This window comes from Nycticebus coucang, chromosome 19, assembly GCF_027406575.1.
Source record: "Nycticebus coucang isolate mNycCou1 chromosome 19, mNycCou1.pri, whole genome shotgun sequence".
NCBI lineage: Eukaryota > Metazoa > Chordata > Mammalia > Primates > Lorisidae > Nycticebus > Nycticebus coucang.
In genome coordinates this window covers 3,346,527-3,366,781 of record NC_069798.1, presented here as the reverse complement: position 1 = coordinate 3,366,781, position 20,255 = coordinate 3,346,527, and the positions used below count along the sequence as shown (strand labels likewise).

The window sequence follows — 20,255 nt, the reverse complement described above, 5'->3', positions numbered from 1 at the left end:
CTGGGCATGCAAAATGGAGAAAAATACAAACCATGAGGCAAAAATTTCAACAGAAACAGATCCAGAAGGGACAAAGATGATGGCATTAGCAGATAAGGACACTGGAACAGTTACTGTACCCATATTCCATAAGTTCAGGAAGGTAGAAGAAAGCTTGAGCATCTTAAGAGACATAGAAGGTATTTTAAAAGACCAAATTTGATCTAGAGATCAAAAAGAAAAAGAGATATGAAAAATACAGTGAGTGGGATCCAGAGCAGATTAAACACTACTAGAGAAAAAGGATTATTTTGAAGGCAGAGCATGAGAAAAGTATTCTAGATGAAACAAAAAAAAAAATAGGAGGGAAGGAGAGAACAGTGTAGCAATTAACTGCAGGAAAACGTCAAGCATCCTAATACACACATTATTGAAGTTCCCAAAAAAGGAAGGAGGGGACATAAAAAAAATATTTTAAATAATGGATAAAAATTTTACATTTGATTAAAAAAAAAGCCCTACCAATCCACAGACAGACTCAAGGGGTTCAATGAATTCCATGAGCAAGAAACATGAAGCAAAATATACAAACATACAATATAATCAAATTGCTTAAAAGCAGTGGTAAAATCTTTAAGCAGCCAGAGAAAAACTAATGATACATACGGCAGGAAGAACTCCTACAGCTGTGACTGTCAAACATCACCACATTTAATACGAGCTTTGAGTCCTTAACCTAAAAGGCAGAATCCAATAGCTCACACTCAGTTACTGATGAGGTTAGTTTGGAGTAAGGCCGAAGAGCATTTATTTTTAATAAATAACTCCACTAATTCAACTGCATATTGTTAAATAACTATATTTGAGAAACATACCCCTAGAAGGTAACAAAATAAACCCAAAATATTGGGTTCAATAAATCAATCTTGGTTGACTTTCACTTCTATATGTGTACAAAAGGGGTGGGAGCGTCCCACTCTGGCATAGACACTGGTGACAAAGGTTCCCGCCACTTCCCAATACTGCTGCCTCCTGCCAGCGTCTGTGGAATCATTCTGGCCTAAATCACCCTCCCAAGTCAAGCAGCTTAAAAAATTTCCTTACCAATTCTCGTTTGGACTAAGACTGACCTGTGCCCTTAAGTCTTACCCAGCCATCCTGCAAATACCTGCCATAGGTTACAAAGAGAAAGTCAGAAATAATCAATTTAAAAATCTATCACCACTACTGAAAAAACCTATAGCATATGTATATCACAACTGACAATGCAGATGTCAATAATACCCTCAGATAAAATAACATACAGGGAGTAAATGCAGCCATACTGCTACAAGATTCCTATAGTTTATTCAAAATAGTACACTAACTTTATTTCAATAGACTACAATACATTCAAGATACAAATTTACAATCCTTCGAGTAATCTCTAAAACATGGTAGAAAGTACAGCCAGAAAGATAATAGGGGAACTAAAATGGAATACTAAAAAATATTCCGTTAACCCAAAATAAAGCAGCAGCAGAAAAAAACAATGAGACAAATGGAAAATAAAAAGCAAAATAGGAGACCTAAATCCAACCAGATCAATAATCACATTAAATATAAATGGACTAAACATTTCAGTTAAAAGGCAAAGATTATTAATGAAAAGCAAGAGTGAGATAAAGCATGTCTACTAGAGCCACACTGTTAATGTTAAGAAAAGTTAAAAGATAGAATAGTAAGCATAAAAAAGCTGACGTGCCTATAGTATTTTCAGACAAAATAGACTGAAAGATGGCAAGTATCACTAGAAATGAAAAGAGATACTTCATTATTACCAGAGGGCCAATACCTCAGGACTCTTAAGCTCTTTCTTTTGTAGTTCTTTCTGTATAAAGTTTATGGATTCTTGGACCCTATAATAGCAACGGCCCTAACTATTTCACAGTTTTTAAAATCCAACCTTCTCCAATGATGAAGTAAAAATAAAATAAAAATCATCTCTTCAAGTTATCTGAAATTTTAAAATGGCTAAAATGCATACAATACAGTGTTCAACCTGCTTTTTAAAAGGCATCTAAAAACAGTGACTGCCGAAATGCTTTTTCAAATTACATACGTCCTCCTAAAATTCCAATACTCCCTCTTTCCCTACAAATTTACTGACTTACATAGTTGGTACTGCTAGTTGAAGGGGAGCCAGGATGAAAAGTTCAGAAGAGGCTGAGTGTAGTGGCTCATACCTGTAACCCCAGAATCTGGGAGGCTGAGGCAGGAGGCTCACTTGAAGCCAGGAGCTCAAGACCAGCCTGGGCAATATGGCAAAACCCAGTCTCTACAATTTTTTTTTTAATTGAGCTGGGTGTGGTGGCAAAAGTGCCAAAAGTCACGGCTACTCAGGAAGCCCAGGAATTCAAGGTTCCAGTGAGTTATAGTTGGGACAACGCACTGCAGTCTGGCAAAAGGGTGAGATCTTGTCTCAAAAAATTTAAAAGGAAGATCACTTTGTAAGCTCAACAACATAAGAGACTAATTTCAAAAAAATACTTAAGTAGGCATTCTTCATTTTCCAAAACCTAATTTTTAATTACAAAGTAAAACTTCCATGAAGAAGCTGTATGGCACATCTTTTAATTTAAAATTAGGGCTTTTAGTGAATCTTAATAAGACAGAATCCTAACATAATGAACTAGAATTCCTAATAGGAATAGAAACCTAGGCTACACTTAAGGCTTAGTCCATCCTATCTCCAAACCCTTGAGAACAGCTGCTGAACATAAATTAGACTCACTAAAACCTTTTAATACCAAATCATCAGGAATCAAAGGTGTTACAATTAAAAAGAACATGAATGAAGAAGATGACAAAGGAAAGAAACAATATTTATCATGTTACACATAGAACTGATTACTTCCCTCTGTATAAAGACACGAGACCATACAGAAGAGACAAAATTATCCTCCTAGTTCCAGAAGTATTCTCTATGCTCCTCACAGCTCCCCGTCCCTAACACAGAAATCCAAAGTAGCAAAAGACAACAATTTTCAGCTTTTTTGAATGTAATAAAAATAGTCTAAAACGTAAAAGTTTAAAATTGGGCCCACTACAGAATTTAAAGATGACAAATTAAACACAAAATAGTAATAGCAAAAGTACTACGTGGCAGGGCACAGTGGCTGACACCTGTAATCCTAACACTCTGGAGGCCGAGACAGGTGGATTGCCTGAGCTCATAAGTCTGAGACCAGCCTGAGCCAGAGCAAGACCCCGTCTCTAAAAATGGCCAGGTGTGGTGGTGGGCCCCTATAGGCCCACCTACTTGGGAGGCTGAGGCAAGAGATATCGCTTAAGCCTAAGAGTTTGAGGTTGCTGTGAGCTGTGATGCCACAGCATCCTACTAAGAGCGACAAAATGAGACTCTGTCTTAAAAAAAAAAAAAAAAATTCCATGTTCTATCCCTTATGAACTATATATGTGAACTTAAACATGTACCTAATTTGAGTCCATTTCTTCATCTATAAAATAAATGTTGTCAAGACTTTTAAGACATGTATACAAAGATAATGCCTATGAAATAACATAAGCGTCAGGCAAATAAGCCAACGTTCCCTTCCACTCTGCATTTCGTTTTGTTTCTAGGCACAGAAAATCTTAATGTGGTTTCTGTGTGCTTTTGTTTTTATTCATTTGATTCAACAAGTAAGACAGCACATGTACCACATACAGTGCTGGTACTAAATAGGAGATACAAAAACTAGACAAAGAACTATGTAAGTAGTGCACACAGGGGTATTTATGTGTGTACATGTATGCAGACATTTTCTACTAAGGAAAAAGAAAGATGGTATAAGAGTGTACACAAACAAAATACGCTGTAAACATGATGGTTGTTAACTATCACGCTTCTTTTCTTTCTTTTTTTTTTTTTTTTTGTAGAGACAGAGTCTCACTGTACCGCCCTGGGGTAGAGTGCTGTGGCGTCACATGGCTCACAGCAACCTCCAGCTCTTGGGCTTACGCGATTCTCTTGCCTCAGCCTCCCGAGCAGCTGGGACTACAGGCGCCCGCCACAATGCCCGGCTATTTTTTTCTGTTGCAGTTTGGCCGGGGCTGGGTCCGAACCCGCCACCCTCGGCATATGGGGCCGGCGCCCTACTCACTGAGCCACAGGCGCCGCCCTATCACGCTTCTAAATCTGCCCAGATGAATAAGAGAAGGTTTCAAAGACAAACCAATTCTGGGAAAATATACTGGAATTCACTAATGAGGACAGAGGTAAAGGAGGGCATTCTAACCAGAAAAATCAAAAGATAGGGAGTCAAGGAAAACTTTTTTATTTAGAAAATTGTAAGTAAGGTACAGGTGGGGTGTAGGGTTCACACAGGAGAGGCGGAAGGAGTAGAGGAATCAACTTAGTCTGCCACTATTTCAAGAATTAACATTAACACATTTTGCAAAATTATCTTACCTAGCTGAAGAAATCACATCCTGCACTTAAAGAGTATCATTTGGGATTTTTCCAAGGAACGACTTGACTAAATTCAAGTTATCTCCTTTGAATCATAAATAATTACAGGCAATGTATCAATATATCATTTATTTAACTATGCTGAAATAAAATTTGATTAAATTAATTAAAATCAATTATTTTTAAAAAATAAAAAAAGAAGCAAAGATCATGTCTTCTCCAAACTCGATGACCTCTTTGTCTTTACAAAGCTTTCTAAGAGAACTCCAGGCCTCATTTCCTAACACCTCTCTTCTAATAATCTACCACTCCCAGCACAGGAGGAGGAGCACACAGAAGCCCTAACCTTCTCAAGATACAATATAGTCACCCCCAGTTTCTGTGCAAGACTGGTCCCAGGAACCTCCAAAATCCAAGGATGCTCAAGCCCTGATATGAAATGGCTTAGTATTTGCATATAACCTCTGAACATCCTCCCCTAGCCTTTAAACATTACTTACAATACCTAATACAATGTGAATGCTATGTAAATAGTTGTTATAGTGTACTGCTTTTATTTCTATTATTCTTTATTGTTGCATTGTGTATATATTTGGTTTTTTCCTTAATATTTTTGATCAAGGGTTGGTTGAATCCCTGGATGTGGAACCAGTAGATAGGGAAGCCTGGCTATTCTAATTCAATAGAATTCTAATTCCACCTTCATCAATACCATAAGTATGCCTCTCTTCTATACCTGATTAAATATGCTCATATATACTATAAATTCAAGCTAATTCCATGTTCGCACAGAAGTTTAAACTACTTTTAAATCTTACAATTCTCAGACTTCTATTAGAAGTCCCCAGAACCAGACTCAAAAAATCAACTTCCATGGCTGAGCATGGTGGCTCACGTCTATAATCCTAGCACTCTCGGAGGCTGAAGTAGAAGGATCATGAGCTCAGAAGTTTAAGACCAATCCCAGCAAGATCAAGATCCCCATCTCTACAAAACATAGAAAATGTAGCGAGGCTAGGGACAAGCACCTGTAGACCCAGCTGGTCTGGTCAGGAAGCTGAGACAGAAAGATCATTTGAGCCTGGGAGTTTGAGATTGCAGTGAATGTTCCCTAGCCAAGGGGGCCTGGGAGTTTGAGTGCAGAGAATGTACTCTCATCTAGCCAAGGAGACAGAGCAGGACTGCCTCAAACAAACAGAACAACCCTCAACCTGTAGTCCTACCTCTCTATTCCACATGCATTTCAGGTACCCAAGAGTGCCAAGTCAGGGGAGAAAAGTAACAGCAACCACAAGAATGAAAGGGAGAAGCGTCAGAATCGTGCACGTGACTGCCGGCTCTGGGACCACGCACACGCTTCAGGTCAGGAGAAGGGAATGCAGAAGTGTGGTTCCGCAGCTGGTCTCTGTCCCCACACACTTTTCACAATGGACACACCTTGCTGCCGTGTGTGGAGACACAGTATCCCAACAACATGGCCCTTAAACACCTACCACCCATCTCGGACCCAACTACAGAAACGAGGTCACAATAATGAAGGGAAAAAAGCCACTGCTAAGACTTGTAAAATTGCCTAAAATGACCTTCTCTAACTTCTTCAAGGTATAGTTCCCCTGGCAGCCTTCATCTCCCTCTCAAGTCTTGTTTACTTTTCTTTCACTCTTGTGACTCTCTTCTCAAAGATCAGCAATTTGTCAAAATTAGGAGGCCCTTCTCAGACTTCCCGGTCCTGCGTCAGTCACAGTGCCCACACCCACCACACCAACACCCTCTTCTTGAAATTCTCTTAGGTTCGCTAAAAGTGCACAATTCTGAATATTTTTCTAGCGTCCCATACCATTCTTGCTCACTTCCTTCTGACCCTTTTATGTAAGTCGTTTCCCTACACTTGGGTCTTCATGTCCTCATGCACACACACCATACACACACACACACACACGTGCCTTCCCTTGGTAAGCTCAGTCACTGTCCGGGATCATGCACACACATCACACACACACTGCCCAGGATCATGCACCACGCATGTGACCCAGTGAGTTCTCCCATCCTGATCTCCAGCTCCATGTTTATGTCTACTTCGTAGACTCTCCACCTCCATGTCATATCAGTTCAGAAAACTAAACTGTCCAAATTAATCTTAGAAAATCACTTCTTCAACATGACTTTCCAATTACCATCACTGGCCCTATTCACCTTGAGTTAACAAACATAAAGTCTTGAGGGGTTTTTTTTTTCATGTTACCTTTCTTGCCCCCATATCTAATCAGTTCCTAAGAGCTATAAATTCCTCTTTTATAAAGTATTCTGTATTTACTCTCTTTTTAGTTCCCAACACTCTAATCCAGAGGCTCTGATACATTTTGCCAAGGGCAAACTAAGGTATTCAAACCCCAAGTGATATGCAAAGATTTATAACTTCATGATTGTAACTTTATCAGACTGGATAACTTTAATGGATTCTCTTGACTTCAGTCTCCAGGAGTCTCTATCCAAAAAATGCATCTGAGGGTTTGGGAGCCAAGGTTTTTCCCTTCACACTATCCCCCTTGACAAAGACCTATCAATAAACCATCTAAAGCCAAGAGGATGTACTGCCCCAAGGTAGAAAAAAACCTTCATGATAAACAAAAGAACCCTCTGAAAGATGGATGAAAGTGTGAGACCAACTCTCTAAAGACCGAAATAATTACTTTTGTAAGTCAGGTGTTTTTCAACTCCTTGCTTTCAAAAAAAATTAAAAGACTGCAAGCTCATTAAAAATAATTGTTGGCAGCAGTGCCTGTCGGCAGGGCGCGGGCCACATACCAAGGGTGATGGGTTCAAACCCAGCCCAGGACAGCTAAAAAAAAATAGACAAACTGAGGCAAGAGGATCGCCTGAGCCCAAGAGTTGGAGGTTACTGTGAGCCATGACGCCACAGCACTCTACCCAGGGTGACAGCTTGAGATTCTGCCTCAAAAAAAAAAAAAAAAAAAAAAAAAAAAAATTGTTGGCACAAAAAGTGGAAGCAGTTCAAGAAAATGAGTAGCACTGGCAACAAAAGCATTTCCATTTCCATTGATTTATTTATGTCAACAAAATTTCTCAGTGCTTATAACTTTTAAAAAAGAGAAAAGATGCTAAATATGATCTCATTCTAAGCAATAAATTCTGTTCATCTATGAATACGTAAGTTAATTGTTTTTTAAATGTCCCATTCATTCCATTTAGAGAAGCCTTTCTAATAAAGTTCTGTTTACTAAGTGTTTATCATTAATTTATAATATTCTGGTTGTTCAGCTGAGCATTAGTAACAACAACAAAGGAAATTCAGAAAATTTTAACAGTTTTACAGCAAAAGGAAATTCAAATTTAAAATTTTGCTTTTCATATTTTTGGTGTAAAGAAATGTGACAGACCCACTGCTTCACCTAACTAGCTTTTGGGAAAAAATTAAAAAAAAAAAAAGTGACAGGGCAATCGAAACTCTAAAGCATAAAAATATATGAGGGTAAACATCTGTGTGGAACATGGAAAGCTATGAAAAAAGGAGGGAAATGCAAAATTCCCAATTTAAAGAGTTTATTCATGAATTTTAATAAATGAATGGTAGTATCTAAATGATATTTCGATTCCATTTTTTAAAAGTGATATAATTCTTATTTTAAAATATTTATATTTACAATTCACTGGAAATGATATCCTTTGTCAATGTGATGAAATTTTATAGAGAGAATTTAGGGTGTCAATTTAAAAATGGATAAGTAATAGAGTATTCAAAATTATTTTAGTAGGCATCAGTAATAAAGTTCGAAGACTGCTGCCCCAGACTATTGTAACTGCCTCAATCCGTTTCCTGGTCTTCCCTCATTCTAAACTAGTCTACGGATTGCACCATTTTAATCCATGTAAAGCTTGACTCTGTGCCTACACTGCCTGCCCCTCTCTCCCACCTCACACAGTTCCTCTTCCTGAAAACCTCCCAGGCAGTCTGAATCAACACACAACTTTCTCATGCTGATAAGAACGCTCAAGGGCCTCTGATCTGGCCCCGACTTACTTTCCTCCACTGCACACAGTCCCTGCTGGAGTCAGTTTTCTGTACCACACCCCACTACTTTCCTAAGGTTTCATCTGTCCCATTCTGTCCTCTCAGTTTAAAGTTACCTACTACCAATAGTATCCGCAGAGCATTTCCCATTCTTATAAATTAAGAATTGGTCCTTTCCCCCCTTTGAATTCTCTGTAGTCTTCAGAGTTCTAGCTTTTACTTCCCCAGGAATTGCAGTGTTCAGGTTTTTTTCTTTTTTTCATATTCTTCTACCTGCCTTCAACCTCTCCCCAACGTATATAAATTCCATAAAGATTGTCTTTCTTATCTTTTTATTACTTATAAGTGCCTAAAGCTTCTCATGAAGGAGGCACATTCATTACTATTTGTTAATGAAAAGATAGTCCACAGGGATACTTGAGGAGTCAAGGGTTTCTGCAAAGTGCTTTATCCTAAGATAAAGTACATTAGCATATTAATGCCTTTGTACTTCACCAAAGAGAACTTATTAATTTGTAGAACCTAATTTTCACCAAACTTGATCAAAACACCTTTTATTCCCCACATACCTCTAATAATCCTATATAAAACAGAAAAAAGATGGCAGCCTGTCTTTCAGTGTTTCCGTGGATACTGCTTAAGCCACAATAAACCTGCAAATATTCTTTTGTTTCCCCAGTGTTTAAAATTTAGAAAATCAAAGATGAGATATATCATTTAAATCCTTTTAAAGATTTAAAGCTCTTTAGAAAAGTTACCTTAAGACTTAGGCCTTCAAAATAACATTTTAACAATAAATCAACAAATGAACAGGAAGGAAAAACAAGCTTTTCTGTAAAGGAGAGCGGCAGCTCGTAAATCTAATATTTGATTCAGGCAAGAATCAGCAATGCATTCTGACACTACTAGGTAAAAGTTTGGGAAGGAGACATTCCTCTATCGTCAAATTATCCCCCTTACTAATAACAGAAGGAGAAACGGAATCTTTACAGTGGAGCCAATCTTGACAGACATCACCCTGACACTACCACCAGGTGCCCCTGACAAAAAACTCCGAGAAAACTACCAAATCAAATCACGAGGGAACCCATAAAACCAAACGCTGGTTTTTTTTGTTTGTTTGTCTGTTTTGAGACAGTCTTACTTTGTCATGCCGGCTAGGGTGCAGTAACGTCACAGCTCACAGCAACCTCCAACTCTTGGGCTTAAGTAATTCTCTTGCCTCAGCCTCCCAAGTAGCTGGGACTACAGGTGCCCACCACAATGCCTGGCTATTTTTAGAGACAAGGTCTTGCTCTTGCTCAGGCTGGTCTCGAACCCCTGACCTCAAGCAATCCACCTGCTTCAGCCTCCCAGAGTGCTGGGATTATGGGCGTGAGCCACCACACCAGGCCCCAGACTCTTCAAAAATGTTAGTATCTTGCTTGAATGGCAAAGGCTAAGAAACTATTCCAAGCTAGAGACATGGCAAATCAGGGCAATGCATGAGCCTAGATCTGCAAAAGACAGCTGCTATAAAGAATAAAACTGATGAGATTTCATATTACATAACAGAATGATATCAATGTTACATTTTCTGAATTTTATTACTATGATTATGCAAGAGAATGCTCGTTTTTTTTAGGAGATAGAGGCTAAAGGTCATAATCGCTACAATTTATTCTCAAAAGGTACAACAAAAAAAGATTAATAATGTATACATTATCTTGTGTGTCTCTGTGAGTGTAACTGTATAGAGAAATACAGAGCACACTGGCAAAATGTTAACAATGGTCGAGAGAGCACGTGAAGAGTTCTGGGAATTCACTGTAATACCTATGGCAACTTTTGTGTAGGTCTGAAAGTTTTCAAAATAATAAGCTTAACTAAAAAATAATTTCATTATTTGACTCCAAATTAGATTATGGCCTTATAATTTATGGCCAGAAACATCAAGCTTCATCTCAGTAAATATGTATCAAAGGCGTAATGTGTGCTGGGCACTCGGCTATGAGTGAAGATTAAAAATGTTACAGACCTTGAATTTTACAGTATAAGGACAGCCTCAGCCAACCATGGCCAGCAAGCCAAATTAGCCCACTTTCTGTTTTTGTAAATAAAATTTCATTGAAAGACATGTATGTTCAATCTGTACTTTGTACAAAGCGCTGTTCCCCTACACAAAACTGTACTGAATTATCTTCCAGAATCACTGCATGATACATATACTCAAATGCAACCAAGTTCATTACCAGTTAGGCCAAAAGGCAAATTTGGTCCTAAGCTTAAAGAGATAAGGAGCTAAGATGACTTGACACAAACACCTATAAGGCATTTAAACATGTTTGGTGCAAATCTGCCTGTAGGCATTGTTCATTCTGCAAACCAAGAACTTGAGGACACACATTACGTTTGTTACCTGACTTGAGTCTCTAAGTACCCTACCTTTCATTCTCAATATTTTTCACACTTGTGCCTGAAATAATTTGTACAAATAGTGGATTCCTGTGAGAATATATATAAATATGGAGTATGATAAATTTGAAGAGTCATCAATTTCAGAAGACTCAATCACTGTTGGAGAATTTGGATACGGATGTAGCTCTAAAAATACCTCTCACCAAAAACTGTCAAGTACCTCAGAATCTGATTTAGAAAACAAAAGTGGAGAACCAATTTCAAATTTAAAAGAAGTCAATCCTCAGTAACTTCGGTGGAAAGAAGAAAATCTGAATCCAAAAATACATGATTTTGGTGTTTTGAGTTGTACCATACAAAAAAGCATTATTAAATTTTTATTGATATGGCAAAGCTTTATTATTTCATATTCAGTTTTTATTTGCATATTATGTTTTGTAAATTTAAATATGAAATATTGAATCCGAAACCAACTTGGGTGGATTATTTTGATTAGTAAGAAACCAAAGAATATCCAACAGGGCACGGTGTATTCTGAAAAGTTACGCGACTGCTGCCTCCCTCGACTGGGACCTTTTGGTTCTGAGTGCTCCGCAGCCAAAAAGTTAAAGGTGAGGAGAGTTAAAGGATGGATTTGAGGAGGGAGAAAGCAGGGCCGTTCCAGATCCTCTTATTGAAATGACAGGGAATTCAGGCCTTTTAACCTCCTTAGCCAAAATCCCACAGGTGTGCCACGCAGCCTTCTGCTCACAACATTAAATTAGGTTTATTTTCAAAGCCAAGTTAAAAGCAAAACAAAAGCCTCATTCAAGTTTAGAGATATACCATAATACCAGGTAATTCTTGCCATCAAGAGAGAAAACTCCTTTATTCCAAACTGTAAGAAAAGAGATACAATGCAAAGGTAGGAGCAAGCTAACAAGTCTAATGAACAAATAGAAACTTTTTTTTTTTTTTTTGAGACAGCATCTCACTCTGCTGCCTGGGCTAGAGTGCAGTGGCATCTTCAATAGCTCACTGCAACCTCCAACTCTTGGGCTCAACCAATCCTCCCTCCTTAGCCTCTGGAGAAGCTGGAACCATAAACATGAGCCACCATGCCCAGCTAATTTTTTAATTTTTCTTTTTTATAGAAACCAAGGTCTCGTTTTGTTGCTCAGGCTGATCTTGAACTCCTAGGCTCAAATGACGCTCCCACCTCAGCCTTTTAAAGTGTTGGGATTACAGGGGTGAGCCACTATACACAACCAAATTCTTGTTTTTGATCAAAGGAAGAAGTGAAGCAAAAGGATCAGAAATACTGAACCAGTGGTCACACAAACGTGGCAAATTTCTGAACTTTGCCTACTGACGGTTTTTTCCCTCTTCCTGTCTTTTTTTATTTCTAGGTGAGAATTGTTAGCCAAGGTGTCATTAACTGATGCTGCACACGTGCCTACCACTAAAACCATTTTTAAAGCACTCTTTTCGAGGATATCAATCATATTATCTCTAAATAAAGATTTCTCTTGTCCAGTCTTGTTGGTAGCAATCAAAACAGTCTACCAAGACTCATGACTCACTTTCCAAAACCCTATTTAACGACACTCCTAAATATCACCATGTTCAAGTGCACCTTCCTAACGTTTCTGAATGATTCCCTGGCTGCTACTGGACACAGTCCGTCTTCTTTACTTCCCACCTATCCTTCGAGAAAGAGTTCTAAGCTTATCAGAACTGGTTTTCCAAAGCAGCTGGAGGACCTCGAGACTGGGCACAGGCGGTTACCCTCTGCTGCGCATGCATGGTTTCTTCACTCTCCTTCAACACTGCCCTCAAAACCGAAAAACAGTGTAATGCAAAAGTATACCAAAACCTCAACAAATATGAAAAAAATCTGTGGTACAGCGCACTGCATAATATAGCTTTTCACAGCTCTTCAACATCTTGCTTAGGTACAGATAAAAGTGAACAAAGACTTAAATAAGCTATATTTTACTCAAACTTCATCCTCTCTCTCTCTTCAGGTTAAATTAAATCACATGCAGCATCCTAAATTAATTTTTGGTGGTATTTTAAGCATGAACTCAAACAAAATGCCCATAGTTCTTGCTGAGGGCTGGGCACGCTGGCTCCCAACTGTAATCCTAGCAATCTAGGAGGTGAGGAGCTCAGGAGTTCAGAGACCAACCTGAGCAAGACCCAGATCCTGTCTCTACTAAAAAAAGCAAATTAGCCAGGTGTTGTAGCGGGCGCCTGTGTCCCAGCTAATCGGGAGGCTGAGGCAGGGGGATGGCTTGAGCCCAAAAGTTTGAAGTTGCTGGGAGCTAGGGCTGATGCCACAGCACTCCAGCCGGGGCAGCAGCAAGAGACATTGTTCAAAAAGAAAAAAACAAAACAAAATTCAGGCTGATCAATGTTTTAAATTGGGCAATTTAAGAAAAGACAATGCTTGAAATATAATTTTAGAATCAGAAGACCTAGCTTAAAATTCTGTCTGAATTTAGGAGTTTTGTTCCTTGAGAAAATAATTTAGTTCTTTTGGGCACCAATTGACATTAATATTAGAATACCACAGCCTATATATCAACATCACAGGGCTGCTGTGACAAATAACCTGTGTGTGAAAGCTACCATCAACTATTAAGTGTTATGTAACCATTCTTTTAAAAAACTTCAACATATTACTTTTATAGAAGTTTATATGAAATCATTTTTATAAGCATTAGTTCATCAAATTTCACTGCATCGTAAGTCCTATCTCACCCATTTTAGAAACCTAGCACCTTGGATTTATGTAAATCAAAACTGCATCTTTGGAAAACTAACAATGAAAATTTGAAATAAGTTTCTCCTAGAAAGTCTATAGTTTCGTATTGCTTCCTATTATTCAAGGAACAGAATTAAATGTAAAAATTAAAAGGAATTACCCAACTCTGAAATCTGCTGAGATAACCTGTATTCAAATGGAGTCACCGGTTTGCTTTCATTTTGAAATTCAATACCACTTTTAAACTTTAAAAAATATATCATTTTTATTGCCTTATTTTCCTAAACTTCATTTTTTTTTTTTTTTTGTAGAGAAAGTCTCACTTTGTTGCCTTCAGTGGAGTACCATGGTGTTACAGCTCACAGTAACCTCCAGCTCTTGGGCTTAGACGATTCTCCTGCCTCAGCCTCCCGAGCAGCTGGGACTACAGGCGCCCGCCACAACACCCGGCTATTTTTTTGTTGCAGTTCGACCGGGGCTGGGTTTGAACCCACCACCCTCGGTATATGGGGCCGGCGCCCTACTCACTTGGCCACGGGCGCCGCCCCTAAACTTCATTTTAGCAGTACCTAATACGGATTTTATTTACTTATCTTTGTAACCTTTTGCTATATACATGTAATATACCCATTTTCCCCCATTAGGATTTTTTTTTCAAGTTAACTCAGTTTCTAACCAATCCTTTCCCCCACTCTATGACCTCTGTATAGAAACTCTGTGGGGCTTAAAACAAATCAAAGCAAAAGACCTCAGACTCTTATCAAGTTCTGGCAATGCCCCCCTTACAACATCTAGACCCTACCTGGACCCTCCCTAGTCTTCACAGCTGCAGATCACCTTCACCAGAACCTGGTCTTTCTTCTGTAGTAATCTAGGTTCTGCATTTAGGAAATGCAATCAAGATGCCAGAGCTTAACTAGAAAAGAATTTCTTCCCATTCCAAAGGCCAACTTAGACCTACCAGAGTAGTTGTAAATGAGGCCTAAAGTGACAAGCCTCATTTACAGCTACTCTGGTGATTGGCCTCCATACACTGCTGAAGATAGAATCTTGTGCTCATAAGAAACAGTCTAGAAAGAGCAGCCCAAGCTCCACTCTCTCTGTAAGCTCTGGCCCTCCTTCTCCAGCCTCTCCTACCAACCACCATGCTGTCTCCATAGGCACCATGGCCAGACTTCTTCCTCATTCTTTACCCCTTCACAAGGGATGGCAAGTGGCGCTTCAACTGGCCATATGTCATCCTGCTTTCCTTAATATTGTGAGTAAATGTACTTACTACCTCTAACAACTTTAGCAACTGAGAAAAATAAGCAATTACTCTCTAACAAAGTCTTCAACCAAATTTTTTCATTCTGTTTCATTCAACATCAGTATCTCCTTCTTGCTCTTCTTTTAAGCTTCCCTGTGCTCTACTCTAACAGCAGACATAATTATCTTTTACCAGGCATTGTTCTAGGCGCTTCACAGGCGTTGATTCCCGTAGCCGTCAACAACTCTACACAGTAGGTATTACTTATTATGCCTGTTTACAAATGGCAAAACTTAGGCACAGAGGGGCTATGTGGGTTGCCCCAGTCTGTCTAAAGTGACACTACAAGACTAGCAGTCAGGCTCTAATCTGTGTGTTGTTTTCTTTAATTCCTTTATCATTCTTAACAGTCCGTGTTGTTAATTATGGCACTATATTGCCTCTTCTACTAAATAACACTCATATTAAAATGGCTTGTAAACCACTAGAGGGCAGGGGTTGTGCTCATCTTTCCCACTGCTATGTCCCAGTACTGGGCAGTCTTGAAGCCCTCCCCTCTAGACTGCTCCTAGAGGGTCACTGAAGAAACCTGACACAGCAGCAGCACATTCTTCAGGAGTGTGTGACACTTCACTGAAAACTGAATACTCAGTTCTTGCTCTGGATAGTTATAAATACTTGCTAAATAAATGTCCTATTCACAGTGTCTTAGAAGGAAGCTCTTGTCTTGAGAAAAACATAATCAGAACTCTATCTCCAATCCTAACTTTGAAAAAGATCTGAAATCGGGAGGTTCCTGTGGCTCAAGGAGTAGGGCACCAGCCCCATATAGCAGAGGTGGTGGGTTCAAACCCGGCCGCAGCCAAAAACTGCAACAACAACAAATCTGTAATCAATAGCTTTCCTAATATTTTAAACATACATATTAGGCAAATAACAGGCCTAAGCTAAAATGAGACATAAAAGCTGTCCTTTCCTGTATCAGGATTGCTCCCTTTACTTTTAAGGGAGATTTTATAACCCTCCCCCACAAAAAGACTTAGCAGTAAGTTTGTATATGATTCATTTACTTTAAAAATAATTACTCCTTTTAGATAATCCTTCTAAATAGTAAATTCCTCCTACTGTACTCAGAACAATCTGGAATCTAAAAATTAAGTTTAATTTGGGCAAGGGAACCACATTAGACAGTGCTAATAATTAACTACTGCACAGTACTGAGAAGAGCAACTTCAAACTGCAGCCACCTCTGCGTGACTTGCACAGGTATTAGACATACTCAGTCTCTGCTGCTGGCTGCAATTCTGACACGGTTATTCTCTCAACTCAGAACAACTTCTTGGTCCCCTTAGGCATCCTGTAATCTACTAGTATATTTTGCACGTTCTTCAATTCCTTTTAAAACCTAGGAATTTTTTGATTGGTTACTCTTTTAGCAACAGCACGAACAGAAATTATTTCACGTTAACCGCAATTTCTGACTTCTTTCAATACAAATGTGCTTAACTCTTTTTCTTTTCTGCCACCGACCCAAATCATTTGTTTTCTGATGCTTAGCAAAAGCCTATGAAAAACTAAAAATTCCTTTCTAAATATCGATCCCTTTCTATCACTATCTGGTAACGTCAGAAAGTTTGTCTTTTCTAAAATAAACCAACTCTTTTAAAAGCGTCACCATTTCAAAGGGAAGGTGCAATTGTAATATTTGGGAGGGCTGGATGATTTCTGAACGTTTGCATTTAGTAAGCACGATGTTCTCTAAACCTAGTAAGTAATTCCTGCCCAGGCCACACCTTCTAACCTTCCCGGAATCCACGAACCCACATCGGGGCAATCTAAACACGGCTAAGAACCGAAGTAGCAGCACAGGTAAGTCATCTCCATACGACCAAACCCGGGTCAGCCGAGCAGGGCGGCGGCCCCGGGCCGAGAACCCGCGCCGCGGCCGCAGCCGACTTGAGACCAACTCGAGGAAACACACCTCCCTCCTCAGCGCCGCTTCCTTCCGCGGAAGTGATGGGGGGCAGGCGGCGGGAGGCGCTCCCAGGGCACACACACACCCCAGATTCCCATCTCAGCCTTCCGTCCCACCGCTTTCTGCTTCCAAAACACACGTCCCAGCCCCTCCCGAGCCCGCAGGCGATGTGGGGGCGCCGGGAGCGGCGCGCGCGCGGCGGACCCCGACCTCGGGCGTTACGCGGGAGCCTCACTCCCCGCGCCGAGCCGGGCGCGCCGTGTCCTGGCGGCAGCGCGATCCCCGCGCCCGCCCCGCTCCGGCCCGCGCCCACCCGTCCCCCGCAGGCCGGGCCCAGGCCGCCGCCGCCCGCCCCGCCCCGCCCGGCCGCCTCACTCACATCCGTCCGCGTCCTCCTGCAGGTCCTCCTGGAGCAGCGAGAGGTCTGCGCCGAGGGGAGAGAAAAAGGCCCGGTCAGCGCCCCGGGGCCCGGCGCGACGACCCCGCCGCCCGCCCTCCCGGCCCCGCGGCGCCTCCCCGCGTCGGGACCCCCCGCCGGCCTCGGTCGGACCGCCGCTCCGGGCGGCGGCGGAGGGCGGGCGGGCGCGGGGAGCCGCCGCCGCCCCCCGCGGAACCGGGAGCCACGTACCCGCCATCTTGTGGTCGCCCCCTCCTCCGCGGCCTCCCGGGGAGCCGGGGCTACATGGAGCGGCGCGAGCCGGGGAGCCGGTGGACGCGCGCGGGAGGGGCGGCGAGGAGGAGGGCCGGGCCGGCGGGGGCGCGCGCGCGGGGCGGGCCGAGGGCCCGGGCCTGCCGCGGGCGGCGCGGCTCCCGGACGCCGGGGCCCCTGGCCGCGCCCCGCCCCGCCCCGCCCGCCTCTCCGCGCGGTTCGGGAGCGGCCGGCGCTCCTGCCTCCCGCCTCCCCCGCTCGCGGCCTGCCCCGGCCCGGCCCGGCGGCGCGCGCTCACACCCTCGGCCGGAGGCGCCCTCACGCCGAGCGCTGCGAGCGGGGGCGCGCAAGCTGCCGCCGGCCGGGACCCCGCGGCGTGTGCCGGAACCCGGCCGGGCGGGGCCTCCCGCGGCCCGGCCGCTTTATTGGGTCACCGGCCTCGCCCACCGCCTCGTCGCCGCCGCCCGCGCCCTCTCCCCAGGCCCGCACGTACGTGGTCGGCGATCCGAGGTGGGTCGGAGGAGGCGCCGCCTCCGCACCCGCCTGGGGCCTCGGCCAAGAGTCAGCTAACAAAGCCCGGAGCCCGGCTGGGGAGAAGTTGGAGTGACAAAGCCGTGTTGCCAGCTTTCTCATCAGCACGTTCACGGTGTAGGCACCAGGTTTTTACCCCCATTTCCTATGAGCCTCACAACGGGGGGAACTCACCAGCAAGCGCGGTGGCGGGCCTGGGGTCAGGTCTTGAGTCTGCCATTTACTCAGCAGCTGCGTGACCCATTTGCAGAAGGAAGGGTGATACCTGCCTCTTTGGGTTTCTGGGACTGAATGAAGGGTGGAAGCACCTAGTGCGGTGCTGCGATCTAGCTGCAGCTCAGCCAAGAGTGCCTGGGATTAGCTCTTTGCTGCCTTTCAAGTACTTTTGGCAGCTCTTGGGGCGCTCAAGTCTGTGTTGCAGATTTCATTACTCCGGTAGTTTTAAGGCAGGGGTTCTCAACCTGGGGGTGGGACGACCCTTTCACAGGGGTCGCCTAAGACCATCCTGCGTATCAAATATTTACATTACGATTCATAACAGTAGCAAAATTACAGTTATGAAGTAGCAACGAAAATAACGTTATGGTTGGGAGTCACCACAACGTGAGGAACTGTATTAAAGGGTCGTGGCATTAGGAAGGTTGAGAACCACTGTTTTAAGGAGTTAAGCGATTAGCTCAAGTTCCCAAGTACAAAATGGGGCAAACCCAGCTTCTTCTGACTGATCACTATACCCATCTCCGTGACTCTAAGTCCTGCTCACCCAACGCCTCCAAAACGGTGGTACCCTAAAAGTGGAGAAGAAACACCAACTTGTGTAATTGATGCCACTTGGGGGGAGGGGGGGTCTGGCGTTTTAGAAAACACGGGGAATTCTAAATAGTTCGTTTCTTTCTACATTGTAGTTTTAACCAAGGACAGTGTAGTTAATGCCATTCAGGACTCAGAAACTAAGGAATTCCATCCTCTGGAATTCATAAATCTGTGTCATAAAGTGGGTTCCACATAGTTATTCCAAAAAACTCCCTCTTGGATATTACTTACAAGAGAGAACAGAGATTAGATGATATGTGTTAAATCTCTGGAGCAATACTAATCAGAATAGCCGCTAACTCCCAGGTGTGTGTCTCATTTTCTCAAATATAAAATAATTAAAACTAAAGGCCAGACTTTCATATTTCTCTCCTTCCCTGCCCTTATGTGAATTCAGCTGACACTAATTCTCAAAATGACAAAAGAGTTAGAAATCCACAAACTATCAGCACAACTGACTCAAACCTTGAGAGTTTTGTCCTGCTGTGCTACTTACCTTGTCAACACCTAGCACTTGAGCAATTCTGGGCAGAAAAGGCCAAATCAGCTTTTCATATTAATTGGTGACCTCACTGCAATAACACAGAATCTAGGGAGCTGCCCCTGCAGCCTTCTGATTTCAGGATCATCCTCTTTAAACACAAAAGGAGGCAAGAAAAGGTTCATCGTTCTCTGCTGCACCCCCTTTTTTTTTTTTTTTGTAGAGACCGAGTCTCACTTTATAGCCCCCGGTAGAGTGCTGTGGCCTCACACAGCTCACAGCAACCTCCAACTCCTGGGCTTAAGCGATTCTCTTGCCTCAGCCTCCCAAGTAGCTGGGACTACAGGCGCCCGCCACAACGCCTGGCTATTTTTTGGTTGTAGTTTGGCCGGGGCGGTGTTTGAACCCACCACCCTCGGTATATGGGGCCGGCACCTTACTGACTGAGCCACAGGCGCCGCCTGCTGCACCCCTTTTAATAAAAGGATTTGTTATGTAAAATTTGGATTCAGTCAGAAGGCCCCATTTAAGGCCCAGGAAGGCCACAGTTTCTTTAAGGGAGGTTCTCCACCTCTGCAAGGCCTCAATTTTATCTCTGGGAAGGACAGCAAAGGAGAAAGATCTGTGTTATTTTTCCATATAGTTCAAGAGCTAGGGATTTGGTTATCATCTTGACCGAATTACATTATAACATTCCTTAAAGCAGTAGGGTTTTTAGATGTGTCAGTAAGGGCAATCCTTATTCATGGTTCAGCGGAAGGACATGTTTTGTACATTTGATTTCTCTCACTGTCTACTCCTTTCTAAAAGATACATGGTTTTTAAACCAGTGTTCATGAACTGCACTCTGTTCCCTCCTTATAAAAAGCGATATTAAAGAATAGCAATTATCGTTCTACATAACCTTTATCCCAATTTCATTTAACAGTGTAACCTGTGGAGAGCAGAAGCT

The 20,255-nt window shown here is 42.3% G+C and overlaps 1 protein-coding gene across 10 annotated transcripts in view; it reads right to left on the bottom strand.

Moving 5' to 3' along the window:
- PPP4R1 (protein phosphatase 4 regulatory subunit 1) overlaps window positions 1–19,474 on the bottom strand; it is a 71,327-nt gene extending 51,853 nt beyond the window's left edge. For 5 of the 10 annotated variants that reach the window (XR_008375971.1, XR_008375970.1, XM_053571464.1 and 2 more), the window contains exon 1: window positions 17,209–17,587. Coding sequence is in view for 7 of the 10 variants with exons in the window: in XM_053571464.1 (XP_053427439.1) it covers window positions 17,209–17,464 (256 nt within the window). In the remaining 3 variants the exon portion in view is untranslated. Of the gene's footprint in view, window positions 1–17,208; window positions 17,588–18,183 lie in introns of those variants that run through there. The other 5 variants (XM_053571467.1, XM_053571470.1, XM_053571468.1 and 2 more) reach the window with 3 other exon arrangements.
- Between the last annotated feature and the right edge of the window lie 781 nt (window positions 19,475–20,255).